We start from the raw sequence: 19,739 nt of genomic DNA, 5'->3' as shown, positions 1-19,739 counted from the left end.
ATTTTTCTGGTCTAATTTGTTGTATTTTTGTTTTAATTGAGAAATTGTAGGTTTTTGTTGTCCATGCCGTTATCTGCAGAAGATTTAATTGTTTGGATACAATTTTTTTATTTTTCCTTACTGATATTCAAGGTTTGTTTTATTGTTCCTGATTTTCATCTGCAAGGTTTATATGCACTAATGTTGAGAAAAAAGGAAAATGTATAGATTATGTACCACTGTTACTTGATATAACAAGATGTTTTCTCTGAAAAGAAAGAATTTATAAAAAAAAAAAAAAATCTAGAAAGCACCAGCAATGAGCGACATTTTCAAATAAAAAAAGATTCAATAGAAAACAAGACATGTAAATGAAACAAAAAAGTATGGCGTATAAGAGGAGGGAGGGTAGGGGTGAAAGGAGGGAAAAGTACTCCTTAAAAAAAAGACAGCATATCGAGGGGCATCAAATGATGTGCAAGAAGTATCATTACAGATGCAGAGAAAAGTACCTATCTCAGGCAATATAGCAAGGTAGGATGAAGCAAGGAGGATGGTCCACCCCGTCGCACATGGGTCCAGCAGAGGAGGCAGGGGTAAGGGTAAGGGGTGCCTTCATAGGAGAGCCACAGAGCCCACACCTGGGTAAACATATGGCCCCTCTAGAGGAGATAATAGGTGATGTTTTCCATAGCTGCAATATGCCAAACGTGTGATTTTAGGGCAGAGGGGGTCGGTGGAAGAGGATTTATCCTACCAATGCATGATCTGAGGTCCAAAAAAACATCAAGGACCAGGCAGGTCCACCAGACATGGGTAAGGGTATCCTGAAGGGCACAGTTTCTCCAGCAAAGAAGAGAGGCAGAAGGAAATATTTGTGAGAGCTGTACTGGAGTATAGTACAAGCAATAACATTATTTAATAGAGGTATTTTTGAGTTCTATGGAAATTGAATATTTGGCAACTGCCTGTATCATTGTCTTCCCAAGCTTCGTTATCCGGCGGTCCGCATTCCACCAGGAATCGTGGGGGCTATAGTCCGGGAGAGCAGCATCAATGAGGGTACCAACAATTTGGGAAATTATTTATTTGGACATGGGGTGGTACTGAAGGTATGGAGCTTGTGGCATAGAGATTAGAAAATGTCTTATTTGTCAATATTCAAAGGTTTTAAAAGGCTATATAGGAGATTTCGATAGTAGGTCTGAGAGGGGAAGCCAAAGCCTGCGTGCGCTATAATCAACAGGAAATTTAAGGGCCAGTCTTGTTCACAGTGTCATGCAGGTCATTTGTAGGCCCAGTGGGAAACTGGGATTATTCCATATGGGTATAAGGGTCGATATAGGGATATATGGAGAATTTAGCAGAGTATAGGTTCCATAGATATAGGAGAAATTTAAGGGTAGGAGGGAGGTTAGAAGGGGGAGCACTGTGCTGCTTTTGTAGACAGGTCTGGGGAGTTAATGAGGCTGGATTCAATGTCAAGACAGGAGGTTGTTGTGGAATTTGGGAATCGTGGCTAGCCAAATAGTGAAGTTTGAAACCTGGGCAGCCCCGACCACCCCTGAAAATAGGTTTTCTGAGAAGGCGGAGGATAATCTGGGGTAGTTTGCCACTCTGCCCAGCCATGAAATTATAATCTGCTTCCAAGAGACCAGGTCCGCATGAAGTTTTGTAAAATGTTGCGTAAAGTTTTCCTGGTACAGTAAGTCATAACGGAAAGGCTAGGAAAATCAATCATCTTTTAATTCAAGCTGCTAGAGCCCCTTTCCATTAATTCAACTTCTCTTGTTCCTACTACAATACAAGACACATCTAGGGACTTGCATTGCATCCAGGGACACCTAATATATTTTCCAGAGTCTCTAGTGGAACTGGAAGATCCACTAGGACCAGTCACAGCAGAGTCCCTATACTGTACCTGTCTAACACAGGGAGCGCAGCTCACTAAACCCATATATTCAATATTATAAGAGTAAACCTTCCTAGATGGTCCATATTAACTATTGTCCACATAGCTTGATCTAATTGTAGGTGAGGGATAAAAGTTAACTTTTTAACCATTAAAAAAAAATTAATCTATGATATAGCAATGTTTCTAGACACCAGTATTAACAGTGGTATATAACTAATAATAGAGCCACATGCTTTCTAATAATGAGTTTGTAACTGGTAATGCTTGGATATTCCCATAATAATAAGTTGCGTTCTGTTCTGGCAGACAAAAAGTACCAGAATAAATTTGTCTTTGTGCATTATCTACCAAGCTCAAACCTGCTTTGTGTTATGAATCCCAAGAAGAATCTCTTCAGAAGGAGGCATCTGAGGATGATATTGCGATGGGATCAACCAAAGGACGGTGCAGTTGTAACTCAAGGCTGGAGATGCTAGGCAAAGGTGGAGATCTAGTGATCACATAGCAGCCTTGAGGCCTGGAGATACTTGGCAAGGTGGTAACCCGATGATCATGGAGCAGCCTTGAGGCCTGGAGATACTTGGCAAGGTGGTGACCTGATGGTCACAGAGCAGCCTTGAGGGCTGGGGATACTTGGCAAGGTGGTGACCTGATGGTCACGGAGCAGCCTTGAGGGCTGGGGATACTTGGCAAGGTGCAGAGCAGCGGAGATAACTTTGATGTACAATAAAGTCCACTCAGATGCTGCACTGATGATGCGGCAATTTGTGATAACTGAAGACGCAGAGCAGCGGAGATTGCCATGATGTTTAGGCTTAATCCACTCAGATGCTGCACTGCGGTTAATGCCGTCGGGATGCGGCAACTGGGAAATGATGTGTACACACACTGCGGAGGTAGTTCCGGTGTAAGGCGGGAGACTCTCAGACGCAGTAGTGCGCACTGTGCTGCCGGAATAGACACGGCACTTGAAAGGCTGGAGGCACTCTGCAGCGGAGATAGCCGCTATGTTATGCTGGAACCTCAGACGCTGCAGTGAGGTTAAAGTCGCTGGGATGTAATACAACAGGAGACGCGACAGACTCAGAACTGGAGACGCTGACAATCATAATGAGATACCAACTCTATGGAACCGGAAACACGTGTAAGACGCTATCACCGGCATCCGTGTAACGCACCAGCAGGACAGAAAAAGGATGAAGAGCCAATACAGTCCCGCAGGGATGACGTACAACCAGTTTGGAGGACTTCATGAGTTGATGGTGTCTCCGTGTCCCGGCAACAGGCCTAAGAGAATTGCCAGGAGCACAGTTGTCCAACAAGACACGGCGGCAGCTTGTGGCAGTACCCCCCCCTTGAAGAGGGGTTAAGGAACCCCCTAGACCTAGGTTTGTCAGAAAAGTTCTGAAAAAATTACCTTATCAAGGCAGGATCATGTAAAGCTCTCTTGGGAACCCAGGAGCGCTCCTCTGGCCCATACCTCTTCCATTGAACCAGGATCTGAAGACCCCCACGTGACAATCTGGAATCCAGGATCTTTTCAACAAAAATCTCTTGATGCCCCCGATGAGGACAGGTGAAGGTCTAACTGGCCATCTGGCACCAAGCTTGGAAGAAGAAAACACCAGCTTGAGCAGAGAGCAGTGAAACGTGTTATTGATTTTAATGGTGTTGGGCAACTTCAGATGGAAGGCCACCGGATTAATCTGGCTGATGATTCTAAAAGGCCCTATGAATTTAGGACCCAACTTCTGAGATCGTTAGCGGATGTTAATATTTTTAGATGATAACCAGACTAGATCTCCCACCTTGGAATTGCATGGTTTCCAATGTTTATCCGCCCATGTCCTGGAGCGATAGGATGCCTTGATGAGACATTGGCGAACCTTCCTACAAACAGACCAGAGTCTAAAGACTGATGTAGAGGAAGGAGTTCCAGTTGCGACCGTCTCAAAGGAATTAACTCTAGGGTGCAGCCCAGAATTACAGAAGAATGGTAAAACAGAGGATGATGAGTGGCAGGAATTACTGAAAGCAAATTCTGCAACAGGAAGAAGGGAAACCCAATCATTCTGGTATTTTGAAATTAAGTACCAAAGATACTGCTTCAAGGACTGGTTTACCCACTCAGTCTGTCCATTTGACTGGGGATGGTATCCTGAGGACATACTGAGGTTGACACCCAAGACTGAACAAAATTTTTTCCAAAAGCGTTCCACAAATTGGGTCCCTCGGTCTGAGCCAATATCAACAGGTAGACCATGGAGTCTGAAGATATGTTGCATGAATGGAGAAGATAATTCTTTAGCAGAAGGCAGTTTAGTCAGTGGGGCGAAATGAGCCATTTTGCTAAAACAGTCAACAACTGTCCAGATGACCAAACAACGAGAGGAAGATGGAAGATCCACAATGAAATCCATGGTGATGTGGGTTCAGGGCTTTGAAGGAGTAGGAAGAGGAGGTAGAAGGACCGGGAGGAGCAGTACGAGGAGCTTTGTTCCGGCACAAATGTCATTGGCCAACACAAATTCACGGACATCTTGGACCATGGACTGCCACCACGTAGAGCGATATAGTAACTCAGTAGTTTTGGCAATACCCGGATGACCAACTGCCTCGGATGAATGGAAATCCAACAGGACGGCCTTACGAAACCTCTCAGGCACAAACACCACTCTCGGAGGCTTCTCAGATGGAGCTTCAGACTGACAGCCATTAAAAGAATCCGCTAAACTCCTGGTCAAACCAAAATGGATCTTGGAAGTGGGAACAATAGTTTCTTCCAAGACAATGAGAGGCTGAATGGGTTTAAAACTACGTGACAGTGCATCCGCTTTGAGATTCTTGGAGCCGGGATAAAACAAAATAACGTAGTTGAAGCGAGTAAAGAACAACGCCCACCATGCCTGTCTGGCATTTAATCTCTTAGCGGTCTCAATATAGGACAAGTTTTTATGATCTGTTAGCACAGTGATAACATGATTCACTCCTTCCAGTCAGTGCCTCCAATCTTCGAATACCCACTTGATGCCAAAAGTTCTCGATTCCCAACATTGTAATTCTCTTGGCTGAAGCGAATTTCCAGGAGAAAAAGGTGCAGGGATGCAACTTATTATCTCTGGGATCTTTCTGAGACAAAACAGCACCCACGCCAACCTTGGAAGCATCCACCTCAACAATCAATGGAAGATCTGATTGGGTTGCTGGAGGACAGGAGCAGAAATGAAAGCAGACTTCAATTACTTGAATGCTTGGAGAGTCTTGACTGGCCAGCTGACAACATCAGCCCCTTTTTTGGTAAGCTCCACAATAGGTGCGAATAATGGATGAGAAAGATTTGATGAATCTCTAATAAATGGCCAAGGAAACATTGCACAGCTTTCAAGGTGGTAGGCTGAACCCAATCCAGAATTGCCTTGACTTTGCCTGGATCCATACAGAACCTTTGGGATGAGATGATATACCCCAGGAAGGATATCTCTTGGATCTCAAATTCACACTTCTCTGGTTTAGCGTATAAGTTGTTCTCCAGGAGTCTCCATAGCACCTGCCTCACGTGCTGACGATGCTCTTGCAGAGAGTTTGAATAAATCGGGATATAGTCGAGGTAGACAACTGCAAATACTCCCAGGAAATCCCTCAATACGTCGTTAATAAAGTCTTGGAAGACGGCTGGGGCATAGGAAGGACCAAATGGCATCACAAGGTATTCATAGTGACCAGAGTGGGTGTTGAAGTCCGTCTTCCATTCGTCACCCACCTTGATCTGGACTAGATTGTACGCTCCCATGAGATTCATTTTGGAGAAGATAGATGCTCCACGAAGCTGATCGAACAAGACTGAAATCAGATGCAGCAAATAGGAGTTATTGTTTAAACCCCTAAAGTCAACACATGGGCGAAGGGATCCATCTTTTTTCTGCACAAAAAAGAAGTCTGCCCCGACCGGCAACTTAAATGGTCAAATGAACCCCTTCTCCAAAGCTTCCTGAATATACTCCTGCATCGCCTTTCTTTCTGGTATTCACAATGCGTATAGCCTGCCTTTGGGCAGTCTCGTTCCTGGAAATAAGTCAATGGCACAGTCATATGGGCAATGAGGAGGAAGTGTGTCTGCCTTTTTTTAAAAAAAAACCTCGGCCAGATCATGATATGGTGCAGCAACCTTAGAAGACACTTCAGACTGGATTGCGGCAGCCAGACAAACAGGTAGAGTGATGCATTGAGAAGAGCAGGATGTCCCCCATTTCTCTCTCCAGTCTGCCAGTGAATGACTGGGTTATGTCTTCTGAGCCATGGTAGCCCCAAAACCAGCAGTGCCAGAGGACAATGAAGCAGCAGGAAAGTTATATTCTCGGAATGTAATGATTCCACTGACAACCGGATGGGAGGCATCTGGGAGTTAACTGCAACTTGGGATAGTTCTTTGCCATCCAGGCCTATAATAGAGATAGGCGGCAATAACGGCTCGGACACCAGTCCTAGGTTATTGAAAAAAGAAATGTCCATAAAGTTGTCAGCTGCACCACTGTCCAGGAAGGCAGAAATGGAAACTTGCTGCTCATTCACCTGGATTACTGTGAGGATAAGGACTGAGTTATTGGGAGAGACAGATGCAAGGCCTAGATGTAACTCTCCCTGTTCACCTAGACCTTGCCTTTTCCCGACTTGATTGGACAAACAAAAGCAGTATGTCTTTTTCCTCCACAGTATAGGCAAAGACCTTGGGAGCATCTCCTACGCTTCTCCTCTGAGGACAAATGGAAAGCTCCTAAATGCATAGGCTCTCCTTGGTCAGGAGGTGTCACCCATACCGGCAATAGTTCTGAGGATTATATTGCAATGTGATCAACCAAAGGATGGTGCAGTTGTAAATCAAGGCTGAAGATGCTAGGCAAAGGTGTTCCCCACTGCACATGCACACGACGGAGGGAGCTCCGTCGTGCGCATGCGCGAGACCCGGCGAGCGACGGGCTCACCATCGCTCCGGGTCTCGCACCAAAGGGGGCGTGCTGTCGATGTTGATTGACAGCACGCCCCCTTTGGTGGGCGTGCCTTCCAGACGGAGGCGTTCCCATGGGAACGCCTACCGTCTGAAGCCGGCCCCACTGACATCACTAGTGATGTCAGTGGGAGTGATTTTGGCTCTGATAGAGCCAAAATCACTCCAGGGCTTGTGGCAGGGAGACCCTACCGCAGAGTCTTCGTCGCAAGTCCGATGGTCGCGATGGTCAAGACCATCACGACCATCTGTTTGGCCGCTCGCATATGCTGTGGGTGGTCACCCACAGCTATGCGAGCGGCCAGGAGGCTGCTCCATTTTCATGGAGGAAGGCCCTGATTCAGAGCGAGCGCTCTGGTCAGAGCGTCCGGCTCTGAATCAGGCCCTAAGTACAGCTATGTACACTAGCCACCAGACTAGTACTGCTTTGTACACTAGCCACCAGACTAGTACTGCTTTGTACACTAGCCGCCAGACTAGTACTGCTTTGTACACTAGCCACCAGACTAGTACTGCTTTGTACACTAGCCACCAGACTAAGTACAGCTATGTACACTAGGCACCAGACTAAGTACAGCTATGTACACTAGCCACCAGACTAAGTACTGCTTTATACTCCGTCACTGCCCGCATCGGCAATTGTGTATGCACTTGCCTATGTCAACTCCCCCGCCAGGTTCTGACCCTTCCGATGTTGGGCTGGGTACACAAGTCCTGCTTTCTACATTAACCGCCAGACAAAGTCCTGCTTTGTACAATTGCCTCCAGACTAAGGCTGGGTATACATTAGACAATCCGATATATTGTATCGGGCACATCGTCTAATGTGTATTCGCGATTGCACGCTCCAGCGGGTCTTCACAACATCGTCACATCTGATATTCTGCACATCAGATGCAACGTCCCGGTGGTCAACGGCATGCATTATAAATGTGGCTGCAAAAGATATATCACGCGGTCGCGTGAGACATCGTTTATTGTGTGTGGACGACTGATGTATCGTTATGTAGGATGTCCCGTTGGGAGGGAACCACATCGTTTTGATGTGTACCAGGCCTCAGTCCTGCATTGTACACTAGCCAACAAATAAGGAGCTTTTTATGTGATGTGGATGGTGTAGAGTTCTGTGGGCCGGCTCCTTGTGATTTATAAAACTGCAACTCTGGCTTGTTAATCCTTATACTGCAAGATAGACTTCTGCAGCACCGCCTAAATTTCTCCTGAGTATCCTAATCTCTGGCGGCCAATTTCTGTGCTGCTCTTTTGCCAAAAGGGTAGAAATCAAAATAAATATTACATTAAACCAAGCTTCTTCCCGTATGAAGTAGTTGCTGCTGGCTAATGTCATTTCAATCGCAGAGAGAAGGATAACAGATCAAGCAGATCCTGACTAAGGGTCAGGACCTATTTACTAAGCAGTGTTAGGAAACAGAGTGAAAATTGATAAGTCTGTGATAAGGTGCCAGCCAATCAGCTCCCAACTGGCATCTCACAGGCTGTGTTTGAAAAATGACAGTTGGTAGCTGATTGGCTGGCATCTTATCACTTTCTTATCACTTTTCACTCTGTCTCTTAACACTGCTTAGTAGATAAACCCCTATATCACTCTGAGGTTGGACATAGCATAAAATAACACTAGGAATATTACACTATTCATTTATCTTACATTGATTCATGCACAGCTTCAGAGTGTGACTGTAGCTACACAATGACTACACAGTACACATAATATTATGGGATGAGACTGTGACAACTCATCCCTGTGACACCACGTCTGGCGGAGGATGCAGAAGTGGCTGTCAGGATGCACACTGCATCTCCGAAGCTTGTGGATTGAGCAGCACAGTCCCTCCTTCTCCTCCTCCACAGTGGGGGAACTCCTGGGCATGTGACTGCTGGAGTTAAGATGGCAGCTCTGACTGAACCTTTAGGTCTGGAAAGAGGTAACAGATACAGTGCATGTTTCATTGCAGGGGTTGGGATTTTGCCTGTAGCAGCTGAGTGCAGCCAGAGAGAGGAGGGAATAGCTTTGCCTCTCTCTCTCTCTCTCTTTTTGTAGCTGGCACCAACCTGCTAATCGGCAAAGTGAGTGATTTGCAGAATAACCTTGCACTGGTCTCTCCCTGCATCCGATTTCTATTCTGCTTCTTTGCAGACCCATAAAGCATCTATCGTATACTGTGTAACATTTCTTCAGTCAGTATTGAATTATTTCCATTTCATCCTGTCCTTACACCTTTCACGTTCTTATTTCCACGCTGCAATTTTTCTTATTGCTTCGCAATATGCAATACAATTGTAGTTGATTATATGTTTGTATGTATATATGTATGTATGTATGTATGTCATTATAGTTTGCCAAACATAGCTGTTGTCTTTTCCCTTACTGCAGGTAGAACATGTAATTTGGTACTTTAACGCTTTCTGCAAAATAATAGTGACAGAGAAACATTACATGCAGTGCCCTTAATGTAAACTCCTAGACTACATCGGAGGGAAAAACAGCCCAGGTTGACTCAGGTGCCCACACACATAGCGATCTGCACACGATGAGCCGATGTGTACGATTCGATTTCCCTTGAAACTCTCCCCGGCAGATCTGCACACGATCTGCAAATGATTTGGTGTCCAATCTTCATACGATCTCTCCTGCAGTCAGACTTTCACAGTGCATCGGGTCCTAGATTGTCAGATCTGCCATACTGCACGGCAGATCTGAAGATGCGATGTGAGTGGGGATTTCCTCGCGATTTGGACATATTTTACACGATCTGTTGTTCCAATGTGTCGGAATCGGCCAGTGTGTGGGCACCTTAAGTCTTACATGCTGCTACTCAAATTGTCGTATTTTGTTAATAAATATCATCGGTCTCACTTGCAATGCTACAAAATGAATTTTGTCCATTTCTGTAAAAAATTGATTGACCATTAGGATTTTGGATATGTCCCCTCTGTATATGACAATTTGCAAATTAGTCAATAAATGGTCAATGTGACAGTACAGACGGTGCCGTGTTGTGCCCACCAATCTACTTTTCTGTAATTAATAGGTAAAGGACAACTAAACCCAAGTGTTAAACCTTTGATGCTTGAAGGTAAAATGCAGAGCCGTAACTAGACTTTTTGGTGCCCTGTGCCAGAAAGAGCATTGGTGCCCCCCTCATTTTTCAAAGGGACATAATGCACCCAAAAAAGGGCCATGGCCTCATGGGGAAGGGCCAGGGAAGAGATAGGGGAGGCCAGGAGATGCTGGGGATGAAATAAGAGGAAGCTACAAGTGAGAATTATAATAAACAGACATTTGACAGGCCCAAACAGCGCCCCCTGACCTGTGGTGCCCTGTGCCATGGCACCGGCCACACTACCCTAGCTACGGCCCTGGTAAATTGCACTCAAACTCCCATCATAGCTGTTACAATGAAAGCTGCATTACCACCCAAAAGTGCTGAACATTTTTTATTAGCCATTTCAGAATGACTGCGGACGGGGTGTGTAGGTGGGAAGAGCAATCAGCAGGGCCATGCCAAGGGCCCACTCTGCCCAGTTTATGTTGGCTTTAGAGGCGCTCCACCCAATAAAGGACAGCCCTGCTTCCATCTCCCTTCTAGCTCCAGGCTCTCTTGTCTTTACAGCCCACATGATGTCATGACATTGGGGGGGGGGGAGAGGGGGGGAGAAGTACAATTAGAAGAAGAGAAGAAATAAAAAGAAAAAAGAGAAGTGGAAAGAAGAGTTTGCTACAAGGTTAAAGGAGAAGGGCAGGAGATCACAGGGAAGCAGGGAAGGGTACTCTTACTCGGTGATAAAATATTTAGGTTGAGGAAGAGGGGGGGTACAAGTGCCAGAATGGCTGCCCTGCCTTACCAGGATTCCAAACTAAGCAGGTACAGCATTGCCTCTTAGAAGCTGCAATGTTTGTGATTTCAATTTATTTAAATTTTTCTATTAGGGTTGAGATACTAACCACCATACAGCCATCTTCTTCCAGGGCTACAGGTGACACCACTAAACCCTCTGCCCTTAGATGGTCCTTAAAGATGTGATAACAAAGTCTCCAATGACAGAGGATAATAGTTGCTGCAACATTGCTGGTCACAGTGTGCCTATTTGTGTCATGAACACATTTATGTTACCTAGGAGACTGAGGGACGGATTCAGACACGTTCGCTAGTCAGCGTTCGCACGTAGCCTGCCGATGCTTGCAATTTGCGCATGCATCGCAGTGCACGTGTGTAAACCAGTCCATGCTATCGCTAAGTGATCGCCCCTTGTATATAGACGCCTCGCTAGATTGAGTGACAGGACGAGCCGTTTGTGGGTGATGACGGGTTGGTTGATGGAAACGAGGGAGTGGTGGTGCGAACGCAGGCGTGTCTGAGCATCTTAACGCCGTTTGAGGCGTGCATAATTAAGACGCAGCGTCACAGTACACGTCACATGGTTGAATTACACACTGAAGCACTCGCAGTGCTTGCGGTAGGGTATGGTCAGCCACAAGTGCTGCGTATGGTTCCGATGGTACACGATGTTACCGATTGTTGCATAGACTTCCTGGAGATGACATGCATCACTAATGGAAAGTGGGCGTCTTAAGAGAGGCCCCGATGGGCATCTAAATACACACCGCGATCACACGCTAAGACATAGTGGGCGTGCTACTGCCTTGCCGTGCGATCGTGGGATTTGCATACTTTGGCTGCGTGCGAACGCATCTAGCGAGCGGGTCTGAATTGGGCCCTGAATGCCTGTCTCTCACCCTTGGGAGGTCTGCATTGACACATACTGTTTAAATATCCCCTTGATATGCCAGAGGGGCAAATGCGGGGAGCATGATGACACAATCCCCACCTTTCCCTGCACAATATGTCATTGTTCCACAATGGAGGCAGTGCTTGATGACATTAAGGGGGAGATGTATCAAACCTTGGCAAGAGATAAAGTGGAGAGTGATAAAGTACCAACCAATCAGCTCCTGTCATGTTACAGGCCGTGTTTGACAAATAACAGTTAATTCCTAGGGGTCCGAGGGGACTTTCCAAAATGTGTCAGTCTCCCAGTCATTCTCCCAGAAGTGTAGGCATGTAATGAAGACAGCTTAAGGGACTGATATTGTCATTGATTTATAGGTGGGAGGGAGTTTCATCCGATGGCCCTCGAACCAGGAGACTTGCCCTCTCTTGCTGGGGGGCCAGGAGCACCACCCAATTTTCGGGAGCCTCCCGGCCATTGCGGAAGAGTTGGCAAGTGTAAATATGGTGAGTAGTATGTTTCTGCCTCATATGTACAAATAATAGATGGCAGGAATTGGCCTTTTGTTACATGATGCCACTGAGGTATGTAGGACAGGGCACATGAAATATGGGTGAGGTACAAAGCAGCTTTTCATCTGTGTTTTGCCATTTCATCGTATAATAAGAGTTTCTTTTTGTTCCGTTCTGTCCATCGCTCCTCTGAAATGCAGTCACTGGGCTGCTGTGATCACTGAGCCATGTGCGTGGGTTGTGACCGAACCCCTACAGTCTTATTCCATTGCTGTGTATTATCTCAGGTGGTCAGAACTGATTCGCGCCTCATTTGCTCCTAAAGAAGAAACATCATTCCCGTCATACAGCTGTCAGTGCAGCGGGGTTATTGCATCAAAACCACAGTATCGTTCTCAACATCAGCATCATATTATTGGTGATACCTTGCTGCTGGCCAAGCTTACTAACCATAAGTGTTTCATGTTCATAGCATACGACACTCTCTCAACGGTTTGTCAATAACGACATCGTTATCATTAAATCGTTCAAAGAAATCGTTCAGTTTATGAGTTATAACGATGAACGATAATCACAAATGCGCACTCCCATTTGTAGTTTGTAATTATCGTTCATCGTCCATTTCAGACTGTCCAACATGACGATTTTCATTAAGGAAAGTAACATTATTCGTTCATCGCTCAAAAAATCGTTCATTACACTTCAAAAAAATCTTTCACTTTTTCAAGGGAAAATCTGACAGAAAATCTGACAGAAAATCGTTGGTTACAAAATCGTTACGTGTGTATGCACCTTTAAAACATAGACAAGTGTGCAATTGATCACATTTATTTCATCATATACATATTAAAATATTTATACCATAGATAGAGTGTACCCTATAGTTAGGGAGCAATAAATACAATGTCCAATATATCGCTAATAAGGGACTAATAAATCCATGGGTAGGACACTATCGTTGGGACTGTTGTAAAATTCCACAAGCAGGATCCAGCAAATATTTAACCAACAGGATTTGGACACAGGAGCTACCATCTGGACTGAGCTATCAGGACAATTCACTTGGTAAATATTTGCTGGACCCTGCTTGTGGAATTTTACAACAGTCCCAACGATAGTGTCCTACCCATGGATTTATTAGTCCCTTATTAGCGATATATTGGATATTGTATTTATTGCTCCCTAACTATAGGGTACACTCTATCTATGGTATAAATATTTTAATATGTATATGATGAAATAAATGTGATCAATTGCACACTTGTCTATGTTTTAACTAAACACAGCAACTTTAATTCAGCGCCGGTATACATCTTTGTATATAATATATATTTATCGGGACTGACAACCCCTACTGGCTGCTTCAAATAATAGCGCATTGGATAATAAATTTTTTGTATGCACCTTTAAACATAACTTTATTTGACATTAAATAATTTTTTTTTTACATATTGGAGCTGATGCAGAGTTTCCATTGTGTGATGTTCGACGGCACATTCCCCTAATTGAATTGGCACCTTAGATGTTAAACTGTGGGGCTGAGTATCCTGAAAATAAGGGTGCACCTTATGTACAATCCAAGGAATACTAAAACCACCTTTTTTAAAGTAACTATGCTGCTAACACATATTAATAATTGTACAGAATGGAGTTTTCAATCTGCTTGTTAAAGGATAAATACTAGAAGTTGAACAGGCTGGGCACATTTCTTCCTCAATTCATACTCTGTGAATCCATAAGGATACGGAATGATTTACCGCCGGACCCATGCCCGGTGGTTGGAATCCCTACAGCGGTATCCCGGCAGAGGAGGAAATCCCGATCTTCCAAGGTAAGTATTGTCTAACCTAATTCTACCCCCTAACCCTAACCCTCCCTTAGGGGAGCCTAACCCTAACCTTCCTCCCCCCCAGTGCCTAACCCTAATTCCCCCTCTAAGTGCCTAAACCTAACCCCCCTTCCCTGCCGCCTAAACCTAAGTCCCCTGGGGGGGTGCCTAACCCTAAGTTCCCCCCCGGGGGAGCCTAACACTAACCCCCCCTTCCCCTAGTCTAACCCTAACCTCCCGGGGGGGGGGTGCCTAACCCTAAGTCCCCCCCGGGAACCCTAAACCTAACCCCCCCCGCCACGGCTATCTGCACCCAGCGTCCCTTCGATCGGGATGTCGGGCGCCGGTCTCCCGGCGTCAGTAAAATGGCAGGCGTCTAGATTTAGACGCCTGTCATTTAACCCTCGCCGGGATTAATCAGTCGGGAAGCCGGCTGTCGGGATTAGGGGTGCCGGCTTCCCGACTGCATACTATCCATAAGTGAAGCATTTATCCTCCTGCATTTTGGCATACACCACACCTGCCTATTTTTAATTTCTCCTCTCCAGGAGAGGGATTGTTGCTGACCACTTTGGGGGAGGCCTCCCTAGGCCACACCTATCGTGGAAAACTGCAGCGAATCCCTGGTCCATGGGAAGGAAATGGGGCTAAAGTAAAGTGATATGTGTCATTTTAACCCCACCCCCTCCCTATGGACCAGCGCTTCACGGTGCTATCTCCCCATCCTGCCCACCTCACTTGGAAGTGGACAAGATGCGGGGGATCCACCAACTCTTCCAGCGGTGCGGGGGACTACCCAAAGATTGCGAGTCTCCCACAGCTTCCAGAAGAGTAGGTAAGTATGGTGTACACCCAGTTACACACACTGCTTTGTGATACAAATATGTTAGTGAGAGAATGACAGAAAATAAAAAGTCACTAAAGCAAATGTAATGGGAAAATAGAATATATTTTAGGCCAAAGTCTTCCTACAGTGTAAACTTCAATATTGGGATAACTTCTACAAAGGAGTGAAAGTGTTGCCCATAGCAACCAATCAGATCATAGCCATCATTATTTAGAATGTACTAGATAAATGACAGCTACAACCTGATTGGTCGTTATGGGAAACACCTCCACTTGACCTCTCTTTCGAAGTTTTGTGTTTTTTCATGTCTTATAGATGTGTCCCGTGCGATTGAGCTACTAGAGAGACTGCAGCGAAGCGGGGAAGTGCCACCACAGAAGCTGCAAGCCCTGCAACGTGTCCTACAGAGCAAGTTCTGCTCGGCCATAAGAGAGGTCAGTGTGTTGTCTGTCACACACACAGGGGGGGATGTTATGTCCGTAGAGGCAAAAAATGCCAACCTGGCTCCCACAAAGCCTGTCTATGCCGATAGTAAGAAATATATAGAGTGGTGCAATGGAAGGCAAGGAACTTGCAGCAGGACATAAATTGTGTGTTTAGTATAGTATATCCATCCCCAACCTTCTGACTAGTCATGTGATCAGTGCTTTCAGCATTCCTTTCTATCAGTGGTGGAACTACAGCTATTGCAGAGTGTGCCGGCTATGGGGCCTGAGAGTGAAGGGAGGTCCATGGTCACTGTACTTCCTGCATGGCTGTGGCTTCATCCGCTGCCTGCACCCACTATCTTCTCCTGTCAGCCCACAGCATTTGCAGGACACCCTTACAGACTACAGTACTCATGTGCAGGTAGCTCCCTCTACACATACACATTCACTTACTCAGGAGAGCAAAGCTGGGACTGCAGGAACATGGAGCCATCGCCAGGTCTCCTTCACAATTTTGTTATGGGGCCCAGTAATATAGCCTTCCACCCCTGTTATCAGTATTTCATATGAAAATATTATACCATGTCGTGCCCACTCATCAATACCACAAACAGGAAGTGGTAGAATATGTAGGCAGAAAACAGGGTGCCCCAATGTGCTAGCCATATCACTACCCATATTACCCCCACCGCCCCTGGCATCCAGCTATGCAGATGGACCCCTTGCACCCACATCCGCATCTTCCATTGGGCTGGCCCTGATCATATCTACACGTGGTTGCTTTTAGTTATGTGCAGATAAAGTTATAGTAGTGCATTCAGTGTTTTATTCTTTCTGGCAAGTGGCACAGAAACGTGGAAAAGTCACGTGGCTGGTTCAGCATCCATTACTCATTGTACAGGAAAGGGTGTAATGTGGGTAAGGACATAGGTAATTCCTACCATTTTATTAGGTAAGGTTGCAGGTTTTACTACAGTCATTAAGAATTAAATAACACGCACGAATGGTTGGGCCAGAAAGGCCACAGCAGATTTATTAAAACATACCTTTATAATAAATGAAGACCCAAATATAATAACATAATACTCTATTCGCCTCTTCTTCCTTGTTCACCTTTGTGCCGCAGTCGTCTATCCTCTCTTTCAAATGTGGGTGCCCCAAATGTATAGCTGCTGTATTGGACATAATCAGCCACATAGTGTCCACCCGCCCATAGAAAGACAACGGATGTTTTATGTAGAGCTGGGTACCGTTTGGTGATCAAAGCTGATCACCAGACAATAAGCACAAAGGGGTTCCATCATGGGGCACCTCATTTAAAAGTGGGGTCTGCCATCTTTTTAGGCACCGTGGTTAGGGAGACAAATTTTCTTACTATCCTTTCCCCATACTTTTTATTTTTTTATTTTATTTTTTTACAAAAGTGACTGTTGTGTGCATGCCGGTGGCTCTTCTCAGACCAGTCTGGCAGCTGCTGGGAGTCCCAACTGGTTGTCAGATAAAATATTTTTTTTCTGCCACTGCTGTAGAGGACGAGGCTGACGTCCTCTGCAATTTCAAGGTCTATCCAACGGATGAGTCAGGCTTGTCCTTAGTAGCAAAGGGGTTAAATCGATTCTTCTCCAACTCTCCACCACTTGTCTTTTTCTAGTTCACCCTTTAACTGTTTTTCCCTTCTCATAAGTATGTAAGCTCTTGCAGACAGGGACCTCCCTTCTCTTTTTCTTCCCTAGCACAGGCCATGTCACCAGTGATCCACCCTCTTGTATCCTCCCCTTCAGTGACTCTACAGCTGTATTAAATATATATATATATATATATATATATATACACACATATATACATATATACACAGCTACAATCATGTACTTTGGGCTTGTTTTTTTGTCCATACAGTCTTAATAACCTCAATAGCATTAAGTTCCAATCATTTCCAGTCAATTTTGACCACCTCACAGCTTACAATATTGTTCACCAACATTGGTCAAAGGCTAGCTGGCTAAACTAAGCAACAGAGCAGCAGCACAAACACACAGCAGTTTAAATGAATATAGAAGATCTATGAAACATTCCCAGCAGTGGCAGATAGGATGGCAGTTTAATAAACTATATGACCCCAAAGAAACCAAGAATGTTTTCAATAATCAAGAACTAGATCAAAGGCCTAAGGACAGTACAGGGAAATGGAGGTGGAGTATGTAATGGAAGGCATGTAAAGCATTGGTTGGTTGGTTGATTGATTGATTGATTAAGAAAATGGAAAATGTAATTTGAGACGTGCTCTTGCAAGATCTGTTTTCAGCAACTAAGAAGAGAAAAGGCCGTAAAAGAATACAATGTTGTTGTTAATATAGCCAAGGATTCCTAGCAAGAGTTGCAAGAGAAGTTGGCCACACTGCCCCCCGTCCCTCCTTCCTAATTGGGTAACAACCACTGTAGTACATTTATGAGATGCACCAGAGAGTTTGAGAATAAGGGGAATTAGCTCAGAGGCCTGAGTGCAGTACAGGGAAATTGAATTTGAGTATGTAGTGGAAGGCGGGTAAAGCATTGGTTGGTTGGTTGGTTGGTTGTTTGGTTGGTTGGTTTATTGATTGATTTATTGATTAAGAAAATATAATTTGAGACGTGATCTTGCAAGATCTGTTTTCAGAAATTGAGAAAAGAAAAGGCCATCAAAGAATAAAATGTTGTTGTTAATATAGCAAAGGATTCCTGACAAGGGTTGCAAGAGAAGCTGTCCATACTACCCCTCCTCCTCCTCCCTCATTCCCAATTGGGTAACAACCCTTGTAGTACATTTATGAGGTGCACCAGAGAGTCTGAGGGGAACTAGCTCATAGGCTCAAGGGCAGTACAGGGAAATGATGATGGAATATGTACTGGAAGTCAGGTAAAAAAGAATGAGCGATTAATTAGTTAACATTTTTTTAATTGAGACATGGCCTTATATCTTCTTGTTGATATTAGTAAATAATACTCAATATGCTACATAATTCTGTTAATTTTTTATTATATTTTGTGAGGCACCACATTATATCTGGTTAAAAATGTGTTGCAAATTAGTTATGTGTTAGAGCAATAACCAATAAAAATGTTTGTCTATGCAAAAAGGACTGTCACAAATGCCCACAAACAGCCCATAATGAAAGGAAAAGTGGTCCATGATGGAATTGTCCTTAGGCCCTCCCACCCACTTGTATATTAAAAAGGACATGCACAGTTTAAGAAACCAAGCAGTTCAGTGACAGGTACTGCCATTTTTGTGGCTGAAGGGCTTGGTTTGTTTGGGCCCCCACAAAATAAGCTGTGAATGGGCTTAAGGCAGCTAATAGAGTTGTTAATCTTCTCTACACTGGAAAGATGTCCTTATCATGATCACCCTCATCAGTGTTACCATCATCTTCACACAATATTAGCTCATCCCCACTGGAATCCACCATTACAGAAGTCTCTGTACTTTGTTGCAATTGGCAGCAAATGTCTCACTCATAGAATTTCTAGTTCATCTTTATGAACATGAGTTTTTCCACATTTTGAGGAAGTAGCCTCCTACACCGATCACTCACAAGGTTACCGGCTGTGTTAAGCACACTTTCTGAGTGCACACTGGAGGGTGGGTAACTTAAGTACGCCAAAGCTAGTTTGTACAAGGGGCTCCAAATTGCCTTTTTTTCCTCCCAGTAATCAAAAGGACTGTGTGACATGCTAATTTATACATTGTAATTAAAATAATACTCCACCATCCTATTGATACTTAGGAACTAATGTAATAGGGTGAGAGTTTAGAAAATGTGAGAGTTTAGCAGTAAACTGTCACATTGGTTGAGTTTTATCTTCAAAATGGGAAAACATCTGAGAGTTTTTTAAGTCAGAAAAACATGCGAGTTTGCATGTTCTCGGACTTTATTACTGTCAGGACTCTTGGAAAATTGGCCTCCTTTGATGAATCAGACACTGCAGGCTGGGACCGTGGAAGAAGAATCTGTGGAGGTTTTAGATAGCTTTTCCTCATAGGAGAAATAAGATAATACCCAAACTTAATGGTAAAGGATACAAGGCTTTATTGAAAAAACAAAGAACTAATTGGAATGATGAGTAGAAGCAGAACTAATCCAGGATGAAGAATGACTTGGCACGTAAGTCCTGAGAATCTGAGAGTACCACCTTAGCTGGAGTAAGACAACTAGTACAGATGCATGAACTCCGCGTCCAGCAGGACACATAGTCAGATGACACTGAATTATCCTCAGTTAGACAAATGAAGGAATCCTGTGTCATAATCACCGGGGTATAACCCAGCTAGACGAGGCAGGGATCTTAGGTCAAAGGTACTGCAGTGTATCCAGATAAACTGTTTGGTATTGGTGGCTTGAAGAGAATGTGGATCTTGAGTACACAAAGGTGCGTCTAACTCCTGGTGTTGAACACTGAGATGCGTCCTGGAGACATAGGTTGAACACACAGGTGTGCGTTTTA

General features: G+C 44.6%; 1 protein-coding gene across 1 annotated transcript in view; it reads left to right on the top strand.

Annotated features, from left to right (window-relative positions):
• Positions 1 to 8,802: 8,802 nt before the first annotated feature.
• The window catches only part of LIN7B (lin-7 cell polarity scaffold B), a 42,066-nt gene continuing 31,129 nt past the window's right edge, over positions 8,803 to 19,739 (top strand). Inside the window, exons 1-2 of the mRNA XM_088443034.1 lie at positions 8,803 to 8,839; positions 15,148 to 15,266. Coding sequence (XP_088299160.1) covers positions 8,803 to 8,839; positions 15,148 to 15,266 — 156 coding nt within the window. The remainder of the gene's footprint in view (positions 8,840 to 15,147; positions 15,267 to 19,739) is intronic.

This window comes from Taudactylus pleione, unplaced genomic scaffold, assembly GCF_031769625.1.
Source record: "Taudactylus pleione unplaced genomic scaffold, aTauple2 ptg000324l, whole genome shotgun sequence".
Lineage (NCBI taxonomy): Eukaryota > Metazoa > Chordata > Amphibia > Anura > Myobatrachidae > Taudactylus > Taudactylus pleione.
This window is presented reverse-complemented; position numbering and strand designations above follow the sequence as displayed.